Genomic DNA, 13,356 nt, shown 5'->3' on the forward strand with positions numbered 1-13,356 from the left:
AAAATTAGCAATATATTGCTTGCTTTATGTTTTATGTTTTTCATTTTGCTATTCATATGAATCAGTTACTAGATTGGTAGACCTGGATATCCAAGTCATCTGTAGTCATACCATGGCCTTTCACTTAGCTGAGGAGGACAGTTTCTGGCATCAGAGGTTGTAGTATACTTTGCAATGTACTGCATGACATGAGTAGTTTTACTGATGTAATAAAATTATTTATATAACATCCTCTTTAATTGGGGGGACGGGCTCTACATAGTTGGCTCTTATCCGACTTCTGAGACTTCTGTTTTTTCCGTTAGCAACAGTTTCTTAAGCTTTGTAATTAGGACATATATTCAGTGGCAAGTAGGTTGAGACAATCAAACTCATTTTTACGGCAGACGTTTGCAGGTGTTAGATGGTAATAGCCCAGCTTGTCTAAATTTAATTAGCATCTTAGCAGTGAAGAATTCTTTGCCATAGTATTAGGCTTCAATATTGCATTTTTAAATTCAACTTTAAAGTGACCTGAAATCAGGGCAAGATGTTACTGTGCATACTGCTTTTTCCTATGCCCGCATGGCATTCTCAGTGGCACTTTTTGTAAATATAAAACATTATAACGGGGTTTGACCCAGTTGTTTCAAACATCAACCAGGAGTTGTGTATTTTATGAGTAATTGAGTTCAGTGGCATATAATGGGAACTTACGTGGGTAAAATAAATTTCTCGTTCATGGGACAGCTCATGATGTAGTTGTACGGTTGTTAAAGTCGGGGAAATGGCTTCAGAACCCGTGAGGCCCTTATACGGACAAAATAACGTGTATCAATAAAGTCAACCTTTTTTCTATGTACTCAGTTTCCCGGGCCAAGTTGATTACTCTAGATCTAAACAGTAATTTTTCTCTTTCAAAATAGCGCGTACATTGCATTGCAGGGTTGGGTCAGATATGAGTTCTGTACTATGCTGGGGAAGGCTTCCAGCATTAGTGAAAAATCTAGAGTTGCACTAGATAAGCTAAAAGCACAAGTATTGTGGTTCAGAGAGTAAGCCAAACACCCAGTGGTAAAAGGCATGTACGTACTTGCTATTTGTTTCTGCTTCTCTGCTGTCTTTTGGATGGTAAAGTGTGTATGCCAGATGCTGTCTGTCTTCTTTTTGTGTGCAGAGCTCAGAACAAAGGACTTGAGATGTAGTCAGGGCTACTGGATTTTAGCAAAAAAGAATAATTGTTGTTGTCCAAGAAGAATACACACCCTGCATGCATGTTGTGATAAAGATTCTTAGGGAATATGGGTCTTACCAATTGTAGAGAAGAGCTTTAAAAAACACTCAGCTGCAGTGCTACAGATTTGCTTATCAACTGCTTTTATTGTATGTTTTTCTATTTTTCTATTACTCCTTTCTTCTTGAGACATATATGCCAAACTCACAAAAAAAGCATGGGCAAACTCAGTTTTATTACTTTTTGTTGTAGTGCTATCATTTACTTTGGTAAATTCATATCCCTGTTTAAAGTGCCTTAAAGCAATTAAAACTTAGTTCAAATTCAAGTATAGTAAAATGTACACAGTATAAGCACAAAAAAAAGCTGCATAGTGAAAATGCGAGGGCAGGCTATTACATTCAGGATGCCAAATACTCAAGTATTAACAACACCAGATCAATATTAAGGTTAATGATACTTAGTCAGCTTTATACAGTAGATACAGAACCATGGGCAGTATAAAATGCGTTGTTTGTACCATTAACAAAAGATAGAAGCATAACTCAGTACTGGAAAAATTTGCAGTATCAGTTTTTGTTACACATGCCATAAGTAGTAAGGCAATTACTGACACTTAAAAGAAATTTTTACATGCTACCATGGATCTAGTAAATATTGTATGTGGTTTTCCTAGATTCCGAGCCCCTGCAATCCCAGTGACTTAGACTGAGTTAGTTTGTGGCATCAGTTCCTCTTAAAAATCGTCATCAGCAGTCGTTCATATCTTAATACAATTTTGTTTGAAATTTGTTTCATAACCTCGTAAAGAAAATATGTCTGAGTTTTATTTCTATTTTTCCTGTGTAAAGAGGTAAGATCATCTGTTGTACTTTGTATTTGACCAAAGCTACTTTGAAAAGTGACGGCGGTACCTAATACACATGGCAGAATTTTACCTTACACAAAGAGCCCTTACTTTGTCTGTTTAAGTGAAGCTACAATAGGTGTACCCTGGCATAATAATGATTTGTTATACGTACTAGATCAAGAGCATAACATACCTATAAGATTTTTCAAAGGAGGGATTTATTGAAGTTGTTTTAATTCACGTTGTTATGATATGTGAGATAGATACCATTATTAAAAGTGGTTGATTGACTCCTTAAATTTGAACAGTTCAAAGGTATAATTTTACTTAGTATGGCTAAAAGAGTTATAGTAGTAGGTACACATGGACAAATCAGAGAGCGATTGATTTTTCAATGGAAATTACTGCTTAAAAATCAGTGGAATAATATGGCTAAATATTACTTGTTTGTAACAACCCTTTTAAGAAATGTGTGTGTGATTATATAATGGACATAAATTTTTGATCAGTGGTATCCTAAAAAAAAAAGGTTTAAAAATATCAGCCACTTTTGAAAGAAAATAATTTGTTAATATTTTACGTATTTTAAGAACAGCTTTGCATATAATGTTTTGTTTTTAGAAAATGTTTTAAAATGCATTTCAGTAAGTTTGACACTTGTGGTATAAACTATTACAAGGTTTCATCAGTCATTATGAGTATGCAGTATTGAATAATTAAGAGAATGAAATATGCAGTTCTCATTTCCAGAAAGAGAAAAGTTTCTCTTTTAAAAAGACAGAATATGTTAAAGTATAAAGTTATAGTTTAATTCTTAAATACTTAATGAAATTCTACAAAACAACAATAACAATGAGAAAATTAAAGGACCATACCCAGAGTAGAAAACGAGTAGAGGTTAGATTTCTTGAAATCTAACTCCCTTGTCCTTCTCCCTTTCCTTTAAAAGACTTTTATTGTATTAATCAAAATACATACTTAGTAAGGTTTTATAGCTGTAGCAAGATAGAGGCCATATAAGTTCCTCTACAGTTTATTTCCAGAGCCCGTTACAAATGAACTTTGGGTTAGTTTGCTGTAAGTTAAGGTTTGATAGAAGGAATACTGCACGACCTCCTCATTACCAACCTGACTTCAATGTCTGGAAGCGTTTTCTGTTTGGTATGTAAGCATCCTTCATCAGTTGCTGCTAGGTGGAGATCAAAGCGCAATGAAACTGATTTTTTCCTTAAGCGAGGGTTGTCCTTAAAGAAGGAACCTTCCCATTCTTTAATAACTTCATCCACTTTTTCTGTCCTGAAACAATAAAGCAAATGTATTTGTGATCCTTTAGGCGTTATGCAATGCGTATGCTCAGGACTGCTTTTATTATTAAAATATTTTAGGCTGGTTCTGAGACGCTAGAGTTTTTCTTTCCTTTCTCAGGAAAGCTAAATAAAGGCCAAGATTTCCTTATATTTGTATTTTTGTATTTTAAGTAGACGTGGATACAAAAGAAAACCATTACCCTAAACGCATCAGGCAGCTTGTTACCAAGCAGCAAGTTTGTAATCCAACCTCAGATTGTTTGTAAGAAGCCGCTGGCGGGACAAAAGGCAGGACAAAATTCGTGCATCTGAAAGCCTTCAAAAAAGGGAAGTGAAAAATCTAATTCTAGATCCAAACCTCAGAATGTAGATCCACATTAAATTAAAAAGAAAAGGTGGAATTAAAATATGGAGAAGTGAAGGTCCAGCTGCTTCAGTGATATTTAGGTACTGAAATATCCCAAATATTGATTTAATCCTCTAAGTATCTTTCAGGATCTGGATCTAAATTACCTCTGTAAGATGCACAAAGGTTATGTATGAAAATAAGCTTCATGTATGGAAGGTGTGTGTTAGACCGTAGGATGGCATCAGTTTTTAATAAGAATTTTTGCGTGGTTTCAGTGACATGGTACACTACAATTTATATTAGATGTCATATTAGATGCTGGGGTACAAAAGAACTTAAAGAGCAGAAGAATGATACGATCCAATACTCGTAAAGCCAATTAGGATGAGTAATATATACTAAACAGACTTTCACATGCCCACCAAGGAACCTAGTTTGAGGTTCCCTGAATTTGCGTGTGTAAATACGAATGCCCTAGGGGGACTTTGCAAACTTGGCATGGTCTCTTTTACTTTTAGCCTTCACTAATTGAATTATTGATAGTTTAATTCTTGTCAGAAATAGAAATTACCTATTAGAAGCATCATTATGATATCATTAACTTATTAAATAAATGCTAATGAAACGGGCTTTAAAGTTTAGTTTATTGCTAGAAACATGCCAGTCAATATAACTTGAACTATCACTGTTACTCTGGGGCATCTTTGCTCTGCGGAAATGATATAACTTACTAAATAAAGGAGAACTGAAGGTACGGAAAAGCAGTGCCCACCATTTACTTCTAACTGTTATGTTGTTAAATTCATGTTTATCTTACTGTATAGTGCCATGAGCTTCAGCGCTTTCCTTCATAATATTTCCATCTAGGATCGCTTGTTTTGACACCAATTCCACCTTCTCAGTTTCGCGCTTCTTTACACCACCTATAAAAGAAAACGTAGATATGCGAGGCGTGGAGAAGAATAAGGTCAGGGCACAAGAATTGGAGGTATTTTTCTTCCTGCTATACCAGAAAAGGATCCTATTACAATATCCAGTCATTTTTCAGTAGTTAGGAACCCCCTTCAGGAGCCGTAATCTTCCAGTTAAATTGTATATCTTCTAACAGGTCATCTAGTATATGCAGTTGTATTAGGAAAACATGTTCTACCTTTTCTTGGAAAATAGCAGTGCTGCTTTCTATGCCCTTTTCCACACAAATTAAACTCTGGCAAACAGGTTTCTGGTACAAAATGTTATATCAGTGTGCCCTCCCTTCCAAATCTGGGTATGTTCTGTGTCCTTGTCTAGAGATTATAGATATATGTGTGGGTGTATATATGCGTGTGTTTGTATTTTTGATGTTATCTTTGTCTAGATCGGACATAAAACTCTCTTGTGAAGATAGACTGGAACATATGGCAGTATACCTGAAACTGAGAAATCAAAAAGTTATTTCCTCACCATGATAATTAAATACAGAATCCACTATGCATATCAGTATCTGATGTGAGGATGCCTTAATATACTTTAATGCAGTATTGGAGTTTGGCTTGTGAATTTTTAGTATTGTACTGATTTTGTTATGAAAAGCAAGTGTGTGATTTACTGTTTATGAAACTCAGGTGGGGAGAGAGTGCTTTCTATTTAAAAAAAAAAAACTCACTTGAAGGCAGGGTAAAGGCGATCTTGCTAGTGGTAGGTTTTTTATCATCCTTTTGGTCAGGTATAGAACAACGAAACCTGCAAAAATAAAAATCATTACAATCATCTAATAATACTGAATTATTTTAATCCACAACTTGTATTATGAGCAACTGGGGAAAATGTAAAAAATGAAAGAACCATAAGAAATTCTGATTGACTGTAGGAGCTATTTGTTAGGATTTCTTATATTTGGAGTGTAGAACCAAAGAAAGTTAGTGGAAATTTCTGTGTATATTTCATCATCATTTTCTCAGTTTTTTTAATCAGTTTATTGTTTGCCTGGAAGAGCTGTTTAATTTTATTAACACTGAATTGTATATGTTTTCACAGAGTTACAAGCATTAAATGGGAAACCGACTGCCTTGTTTGCAATCCTGTTACACGTGAGGTGGTTGGACTGAAACCCTGTATTTTCTCTGGAAATGACTAAGGGAGGCAACATTCCATTGCACGTTCTCAGAAGAGCGTGCTTGATTTTGTTAAGATACCAGTGCTGAGTGCAGGACATGGTATCTTGCCTTTTCCTTATGCTCTTTGTTGTTGACATTTGTGTAGCTGCCTCTCTTGTGCCAGTATTTCATAATCGTGGTATTTGTGTACCGAGGAGAGAAAGGGGCAGCCAGGTTGTGTTGGAACCAAGGGGAAGTGTCACTCAAAGGTATATTCCTTAACAGTATCCTAATGTAAATCCTCCTAATTGCATGACTCAACACGTTTTGAATGATTCTGGGCAATGCAAACTTCACGTGCAAATGTATATCCATTGTGTGATGAGATACAGAAATTCATGCATATGAACTTGCTTCACTGATGGTCTGAGATAAACAGAAACTCTGTCAAGAAGTTAACATGATACCAAGCCTACATTAACATGCAATGCCTTGAATGAGGGTGCAGCAATCTTACATTTATCTGCATTATAACGTGGAGATACTCTCTGTTGCAAAAAATGTGGAGACTTCTTTTCTATCAAGTTTTTTGCAATTTAGGAAAGAGAAGACCCTTATTTTTTATCATGAGAGTTCCATTAATGTTTATTATGTTTAAACCTGTGTAAACCTGTGTCTTGCCTTTGTTAGGCATTGTCCTTGAGATTTGCTAGATGAGTTTTGATGACTGCAGGGAATTCACTTTTTCATATCAGCTGGCAAAGGATCATTCTAATATAAAAGCAAGGTGATGTATATGGATCAAAGAAGAACTGCTAAGATTAACTTGTGTGGGCAATTGCAATTATGTAATGGTCTTTTCTTCAAGAGTTAAAGCTAGATGGTACACTATTGCAGCAAAAAGCAATATTTACAAGTTTTGACTAATTTGCTAATACTTTTTCATGCTTTTGTAAGTTCATTGGAGTGACACAGAAATATGACCAATGAATTATGTCCGTTATGTGTACTTATGTGAAAGATATACTGAAGCTAATATTTGGTAATATATTAGCATAAATATGTGTATTTATATATATATACATAATATTTATTTTAACACTTTTATTTATGAACTTATATACAATGAAAATACAGTGTTTTCATTGCAAATTGGTGCATATTAAATGATTTTCACAGTTGCTGTGGTGGGTACCCAAGTTGTCTGTTGACAGTCTAAAAGCTAAATTCAACGAAACCAGTAACATGCCTAAATATAAACATAAAAAACAGAGAAATGCTTCAGGCTTTATAATAGGTCCATTTTAGTGTCTTGAAGATTGTTCATGCAATCATTTGATATATTACTTTTTGCACATATATGTATATATATGTATGATTATATATACATATTCAAGTAAGATGAAATGAAGACATTTTAAATATGTATATAATATACATATAATTTTTTTAAATGATTGGTTCATGTATTTTCTAACTCTGATGATAATTTCAATGTGGAGTTCTGAAATGGAAGATGAATTTGAGTATTCTTTCTCTATGGAACAAATACCTGTTCTCTTCTTGCTCAAGCAGACTGCGATATGTTGCTATTTCCTCCTCCAGTTTCATCCTAGTGTTCAGTAGAATTTCATGCTCTTGAAGCTGTTTCTCAATACCTCTTCTCACTTCCTGTAGCTCTTTCTCTAAACTTTCAATCTCAGCTTCTAAATTTTGTAGTTGCATATGGTACTGCTGCTCTGTGGCACGCAGTGAACGTTCCAAACCCTTTTCCTGTTAAATTTAACTCATATTTTAAGATTTAGAAAGTATATGTAAAGATGTCATACATACTTTTCATTCACAATCAGACAATGTATTTTTAAACCAGTTCTTTTAAGACTATTTCTAGCAATAGATAGCTTTTAAGCTTTTAAGATAAAACTTTTGCTGAAAATTTTCCCTCTAAAGTCTATAATGATTCAAGATAGAATAAAAAATTTTTTAGCCTTCTGTTTTACCAGCAATTCACTACCACTGCTTCCACAGGTGACTGATTTTACCTGTATGGTTAAAATGATAGCCAGCTCAGTGTCATACAAAAGCTGAGTGATCTGTGTACTCTTGTATCCTGTCTATATTACCAAATTCAATAAATTGCTGACATCTTCTATCATGAATGTATTGATAAATTTGGGCCATACATTCACGAACAGTTATAATAGTAAACATGATTTGAATTGATTCAGCAGAATAACTGGGAACTTGACAGGGCAATATCAGGCAAGTATGTGTTTGGCAGGAGTGAAAAAATGAGTGGTATTATATTGAAGGACAGATTCTGAATCAAAAGATCGGATATTCTTAAACATTAGCACTTGATATGGTTATTGCTTTTTGGTTAGCAATCTGTTTGTGAAAATCCAAGGCAAAGCTATTTCTGGGCTTGTTGCATTTCCACTTTACAGTGGATGTGATTCTTATGCATACTGAATTATGGAATAGTTTACGTCGTGAAAAATACTTATTTTTTCCAGGAGATTTCCCATATCATTTCCCCATGCTTACCACAGCATGGAGAGATTCAATTTCCATTTGCATGTGGTGCCACTGCCGTCTGGCTTCACTGAGTTCTGCTCTGGCTGCCTTTAATGCTTCTGCATCTCTGTCCATTCTTTTAATTGTAGCTTCTTCTAGCTACAGTAGGTACAAAAAAGATAACGATTAAAATATTTAAACAATGAAAATAAAACACACAAAAATCTGTAGTTGCAAGTTTTTAGATTCATATGAATTTGGTAAAGCTAGCGGTGATGAATTAGTCTTTTATGTACAGTGTAGTGAGGGACGCCTTATACTGCTGTGTGAGAAGGAGAAAGTTGGCATGCTCTCCATATGTATGCTCATGCTCATATTAAATGTGACATAATTCAGAAGTGAACCAATCTGTTCTATGCATTTATAGTGAGAAAAGTGGGCCCCCAGTTATAGTGGAATTAATAAACTGAATTGATCTAACATATTATTTGAGGTGATTTGCTGTCGTTAAGGCTGAAGCTTTTTCTAAAAAAAAGAAAAATAAATAGTAAAACAACAGTTTATGTATTTGCATGAAAATTTATTTTTTAATCCATTAAAAATATTTTTTAAGCCCACCTTGAGCTCGTGTGGGGTCACTTTAGATTTGAAGTAATCTCTGATTCAGACAATACGCTAATGCATTGTACTTCTAGAATAGTTATTTTGCTGATGAAAATTTTCCTTTACAGTTCTGGATTTTACTGTAAGTGGTGAGGATGCAATAAGCACTTGAAACTGTGCATGCTGTTTTGCATGTTTTATTGCTTTATGTGGGTTCTTGTGATGCCATCAACTCTAAGGAAATAAAGTCTTTAGTTCAGGTCTTAGTAAGCAAGTAAAATAATATACGAACCTATTGTAGTTTTGTCAGGCCATTATTTTGGTGACAAATTTGCATTTTGTTAATCCACAAGTGAACACTATTCAGCTCAATAATCTTTGCCTGTCCTTTTGTGCCTAGATACTGCAGAATTTATGAGACCAGGTTATATCAGTAGACTTTGGCTGTTTTGTTCCAAACACAAATGTGACTTGGCTTAACTATCTAGTTTATGGCTGCTTTGTGTCATTGGAGTACTGTGCAGATCAGCCAGCTTGTAGTAGGTACTCTGGCCTGGTTTAAAAAAAAAAAAAAAAAAAAGCCCAGAATTTCTGCAGTACCTATGTACAACAGGGTGATATAATGCTTAATTTTCAGTCTGGATTTCCTGGCATTTGATGGCTGTAAATGGGTTTGTTTTTTTTTTTTTTCCATTTTATTTCAAAGTTCAGTTGTGTTTTAGAGATGTTTTATATGTAAATTTATAGTAGTAGCACTGTTTGTTGATAACCTTCAATAAATCTACATGAAAGAACAAATAATATTTGCTGAAAAGTATGACAGTTTTACTGAGAGCAGTATAAAATAGTTCTTGAGAAGATACAGTTGTCTTTGCTATAGGTGCTGAAAACTGTAAGCCTTCTTTGTATAAATGGCTCCTGTACCTTCTGTTTGATTTTCAAGATTCTCTTTTTCCTCTGGGATAACTAAATGGAGCTATGCATGTTACTGCAAATGTCATCATTTTAAAAATCACAGCAATATCACCGTTGCAGGTACAGAAGAACATCCAGATGCATTACACAGTATTCCTTTAGTGTGAATTGCATAGCCTAGACAAAACATATTTCCTTATCTTCTAGTTCAAGTCTTACTGCGGTAAAATCAAAATCCCTTCCCCAATAATATGCTGCATTGAAAAGGAAATACTGTACCTCATGGAGACTGAGGCAGGAATTGTATAGACAAGGATTGCATCCTTTCTCTGGAAGGTGTATGTCTGTATGCAGTCATTACCTGGGTCCTTGTTGAGATGATGATCTTTATCTGATTTCTGGTGATGAGCGTTTCATAGTTTGCCCTGATCTCATTGAGGAGCTGGGACAGTTCCATTCTCTTCCCATCCTCCACCTTGGCTAACTGAACCTTATTGATAGGATGAGCCGGCTGCTGCAGAGCCTTCATTGCCTGCAGCGAGAACAGAGAGCAAGAGAAAGTACAGGCATATTTTAAAGCTGCAGAGCTCTGTTTTTGAAGAAGCACTGGAAGGACGGAGCCTTTCAATTATTTAAAAAAAAATAAGTTTAGGAATGCAAATAGCTGTTACTTTTGCAGCGGTTAAAATGATAATACCTAATAATGGGCAGAAACAAATATTTACAATGTCTTTATGTTTTTGCTACACTGTAATTTTGCTTTTTTACAACCTAAAATTTTTGAGGTTAAGAGATTAAAAAAAAAAAAAAAAAGCAAAATTACAGCTGCATAGCATGAGAGCGTGCTCCTAGAACGCAAGGGAAGGGAACAGTGTTCCTTCCAGCTGTGCAGCCGTAGCGCTGGCAACCCTGCTGGAATGTGCCTTCCCCAGGAGGGTCGTGAAGCACAGGTTACTTAGGGGCGTTCCTGAATTTCCGTCTTTGAAAGTTTCTAAGACTCAGCGGGGCAAAGGTGTGGCTGACCTGATCTAGTGTTGGTGCTTGTCCCACTTTGAAAAAGGATAGGACTTTTAGACATCCTTTCAGGCAGCATTTCTGTGTTTCTCTCGACTAGGAACACAAAAAGAGGAAGATAAACGAACACTACTAGTGGTAAGGACTGCTCTTGCACCTTGTCCCAAGGGATTTGGCTTCCCTTTTCTTCTGCAGAGTGCAAAGACTCTCTGGTGAACTGACACTTAAAACAAAGAACTACTGTCCAAAGGAGCGTCTGTTTTGTGTCTGAAGGCGTTTACAGTACCTCTTTGCCTCGTTGTGCCAGCGTGTTCACAGAACACGCAGATCATGTTAAGACCCTTATGCGTTTCTTGAGAGCTACCAGACAGGAAGAAAGTATAGGTTGTCTGTGTGCTGTTCTGTACTTTGCAAATAATTATTGGTCTTTTGGCTTATTGTAGTTGCTGTGTAGTTACAATCTCGATGTTATCTGCTAAGAACTGCTGTAACCAATTTTAAAAGTTTTGTTCAGTCATGGGCAAAATAAGATATGTAGTAAAATTCAAATTTCAGTAAAAAATAGGTGGTATATTCTATTCACTAAACAGAATGCATGTTTAGGCTCCAAATAAAAAAAGCAATAAACATTTACAAGACCATTGCCTTTTTCGAAATAAAAGCATTGTACCACTTAAAATTCTCCTTGTGTGCATAAGGCTTCCTTGTTCTTGGCTCTGTCTCTTGGCACCTGTAAAAGGCTCCTGTGTTTCAATTTTATTTTTCTTAGTTAGCTGGCTGTTCTTCAGCAGACCTGGATTGAAATGAGACTGTTTTGCTGTCCACCATTTTTTCTACAGTTGTGTTAATCGTGCTAGTTTGGTACAATTCTAAAAACGAATTACTGGCAGTGTTTTTCTTTCGTGGTATGAGAACATTCAGATAATACAAAAATGTTAGGAATCAATCAAACAAATTTAAGATGTTATACCTCAGGACAGTATGAACTTTAATAGGAAGAGCCTATGTATTTAGGCAAATAAGAACTTTGAATATAATTTTAAATCTTCCTTTTTGTTTTAATTGCTCTACAGTGAGCTTTTAGTTCCTTAGGACTTGGAGTATCTTTTCTTCATACCGATCAAAACCAAGGCTGTCTAGCATCTTACAGGAATAATCCGGAAACGGATAGGTTTGAAACGCAGTACAGAGCTCTGCAAGGATATTGGATTTGGTGCCATGAGCTAAACTCTATACACCAGAACATGTCTATGCACAAGTCTTACTATTTGGGGCTTAATAGGAACTAAAAGCTTTCCAGATGATACCATTTTAAAAACCTTTTAAAAATATATCAACACTAATACTTCTTTTTCCCTAATTTTCTTCCAGGTGTAAAGAACAGCTAGGTATAAGATCCCTGAAACCTAAAGGTAGGTGCAAGCAACTTTATCTTTACTGAGATTTATGCAATTTTGAATCCTAGCTACTTTCGGTGTTCATATTTTATTACAGATTTTGGATTTTAGTTAACTTCCCAGTTTGGATAGTTATGCGTCAGTTATTTGGATTCTGTGGAGCACTGCATAACGTTGTAGTGAATGACAGCTGCTTTGGATTGTTATTGTTGCTTTCTCACAAGGCAATTGCTGAGGATGGTTTCTAGGTGTTATATACATCAAAACTTGATCCTAAGCAATTCTTTTGGTGTAATAGTCAGCTTTAGATCATAATGGTAAATTCAGGATGAATGTGTATGTAGGTAACTGCATGATTATTCAGTGGGACATTTACATTAAAACAAAAGTATGACTGAAATTTAGATTGAATAATGATTTCATCGCAATCACAGTTGCAGATACATTATCTCATATTTCTTTGTACACAATTATACTGAAAGTATATGTGTCTTTGGGGGAAGAATACAAAAAGGGAATGCAAAAGTCCCAATGAAAATTAATACGACTTTGGCTCATGAATAAGATGGGCTTAGAATATGATCAGTTGGGTGACTTTTATTTGAAAGTCTCACTGATATATAGAACCCGTGGAAGTACATTCTTACTGGAGCATTCTTTTGTTTCTTACTTTCCTTCTCCAACTAAGAGATGAGGATGGGTCTCAGTCTCATTTTCTAGATGAATCTTTTCGCCACCAGAGAAGTCCACTATCACCAACAGAAGCTCCATAACTGAAGTTATAAAATAGCCCACCAGTGCCACCACCAGTCATAGTCCATCCAGGTCTAGCCCTGCTACTTCCTCCAGTCGCATATTCTCCCAGACTTGAACTGCCCCCCAAACACTACATACCACCACTTGATATTTTTATAGCTGCAGCACAGGAGGAAATTTGTCTAGACATTAAACAAATAAGCTTTGTAAACGCAGAAATAAAGCTCAAGATGCGTCTGTTTTATAAGATAGGCGTCAGGCTTTTCTGTGTAGACTTGAATGGCTGTGTTTCTGGAACATGTTTTTACTGACTCCATTGTCATATTTATCAATATATAATTTCTTATGCATAGCTGCATG

At 35.4% G+C, this 13,356-nt stretch overlaps 1 protein-coding gene and 1 long non-coding RNA gene across 5 annotated transcripts in view; one reads left to right on the top strand and one right to left on the bottom strand.

The window, feature by feature from the left end:
- LOC138062203 (uncharacterized) overlaps window positions 1-13,356 on the top strand; it is a 63,693-nt gene that overhangs the window by 2,673 nt on the left and 47,664 nt on the right. For all 4 annotated transcript variants that reach the window (XR_011136296.1, XR_011136294.1, XR_011136295.1 and 1 more), the window contains exon 2: window positions 12,215-12,255. This is a non-coding gene — a long non-coding RNA (uncharacterized lncRNA). The remainder of the gene's footprint in view (window positions 1-12,214; window positions 12,256-13,356) is intronic.
- KRT222 (keratin 222) lies at window positions 1,367-10,516 on the bottom strand. Its single transcript, XM_009687759.2, has 6 exons — window positions 10,191-10,516; window positions 8,342-8,470; window positions 7,347-7,567; window positions 5,365-5,441; window positions 4,537-4,642; window positions 1,367-3,359 (listed from the first exon to the last, which is right to left on the bottom strand). Exons 1-6 carry the CDS (start codon window positions 10,356-10,358, stop codon window positions 3,146-3,148), a joined length of 915 nt encoding a protein of 304 aa, XP_009686054.2. The 5' UTR covers window positions 10,359-10,516; the 3' UTR covers window positions 1,367-3,145.

The sequence above is a fragment of the Struthio camelus genome, chromosome 25 (assembly GCF_040807025.1).
Source record: "Struthio camelus isolate bStrCam1 chromosome 25, bStrCam1.hap1, whole genome shotgun sequence".
NCBI lineage: Eukaryota > Metazoa > Chordata > Aves > Struthioniformes > Struthionidae > Struthio > Struthio camelus.

Bases quoted from the DNA above. Each gene is read 5' to 3' on its own strand.
- KRT222 (XM_009687759.2), bottom strand. From the start codon at position 10,358: ATGAAGGCTCTGCAGCAGCCGGCTCATCCTATCAATAAGGTTCAGTTA. The intron at 8,471-10,190 runs GTAATGACTGCA...TACCTACTGTAG, and splicing joins TCATCTCAACAAGGACCCAG to CTAGAAGAAGCTACAATTAA. The intron at 7,568-8,341 runs GTAAGCATGGGG...TAAATTTAACAG, and splicing joins TTGAATCTCTCCATGCTGTG to GAAAAGGGTTTGGAACGTTC.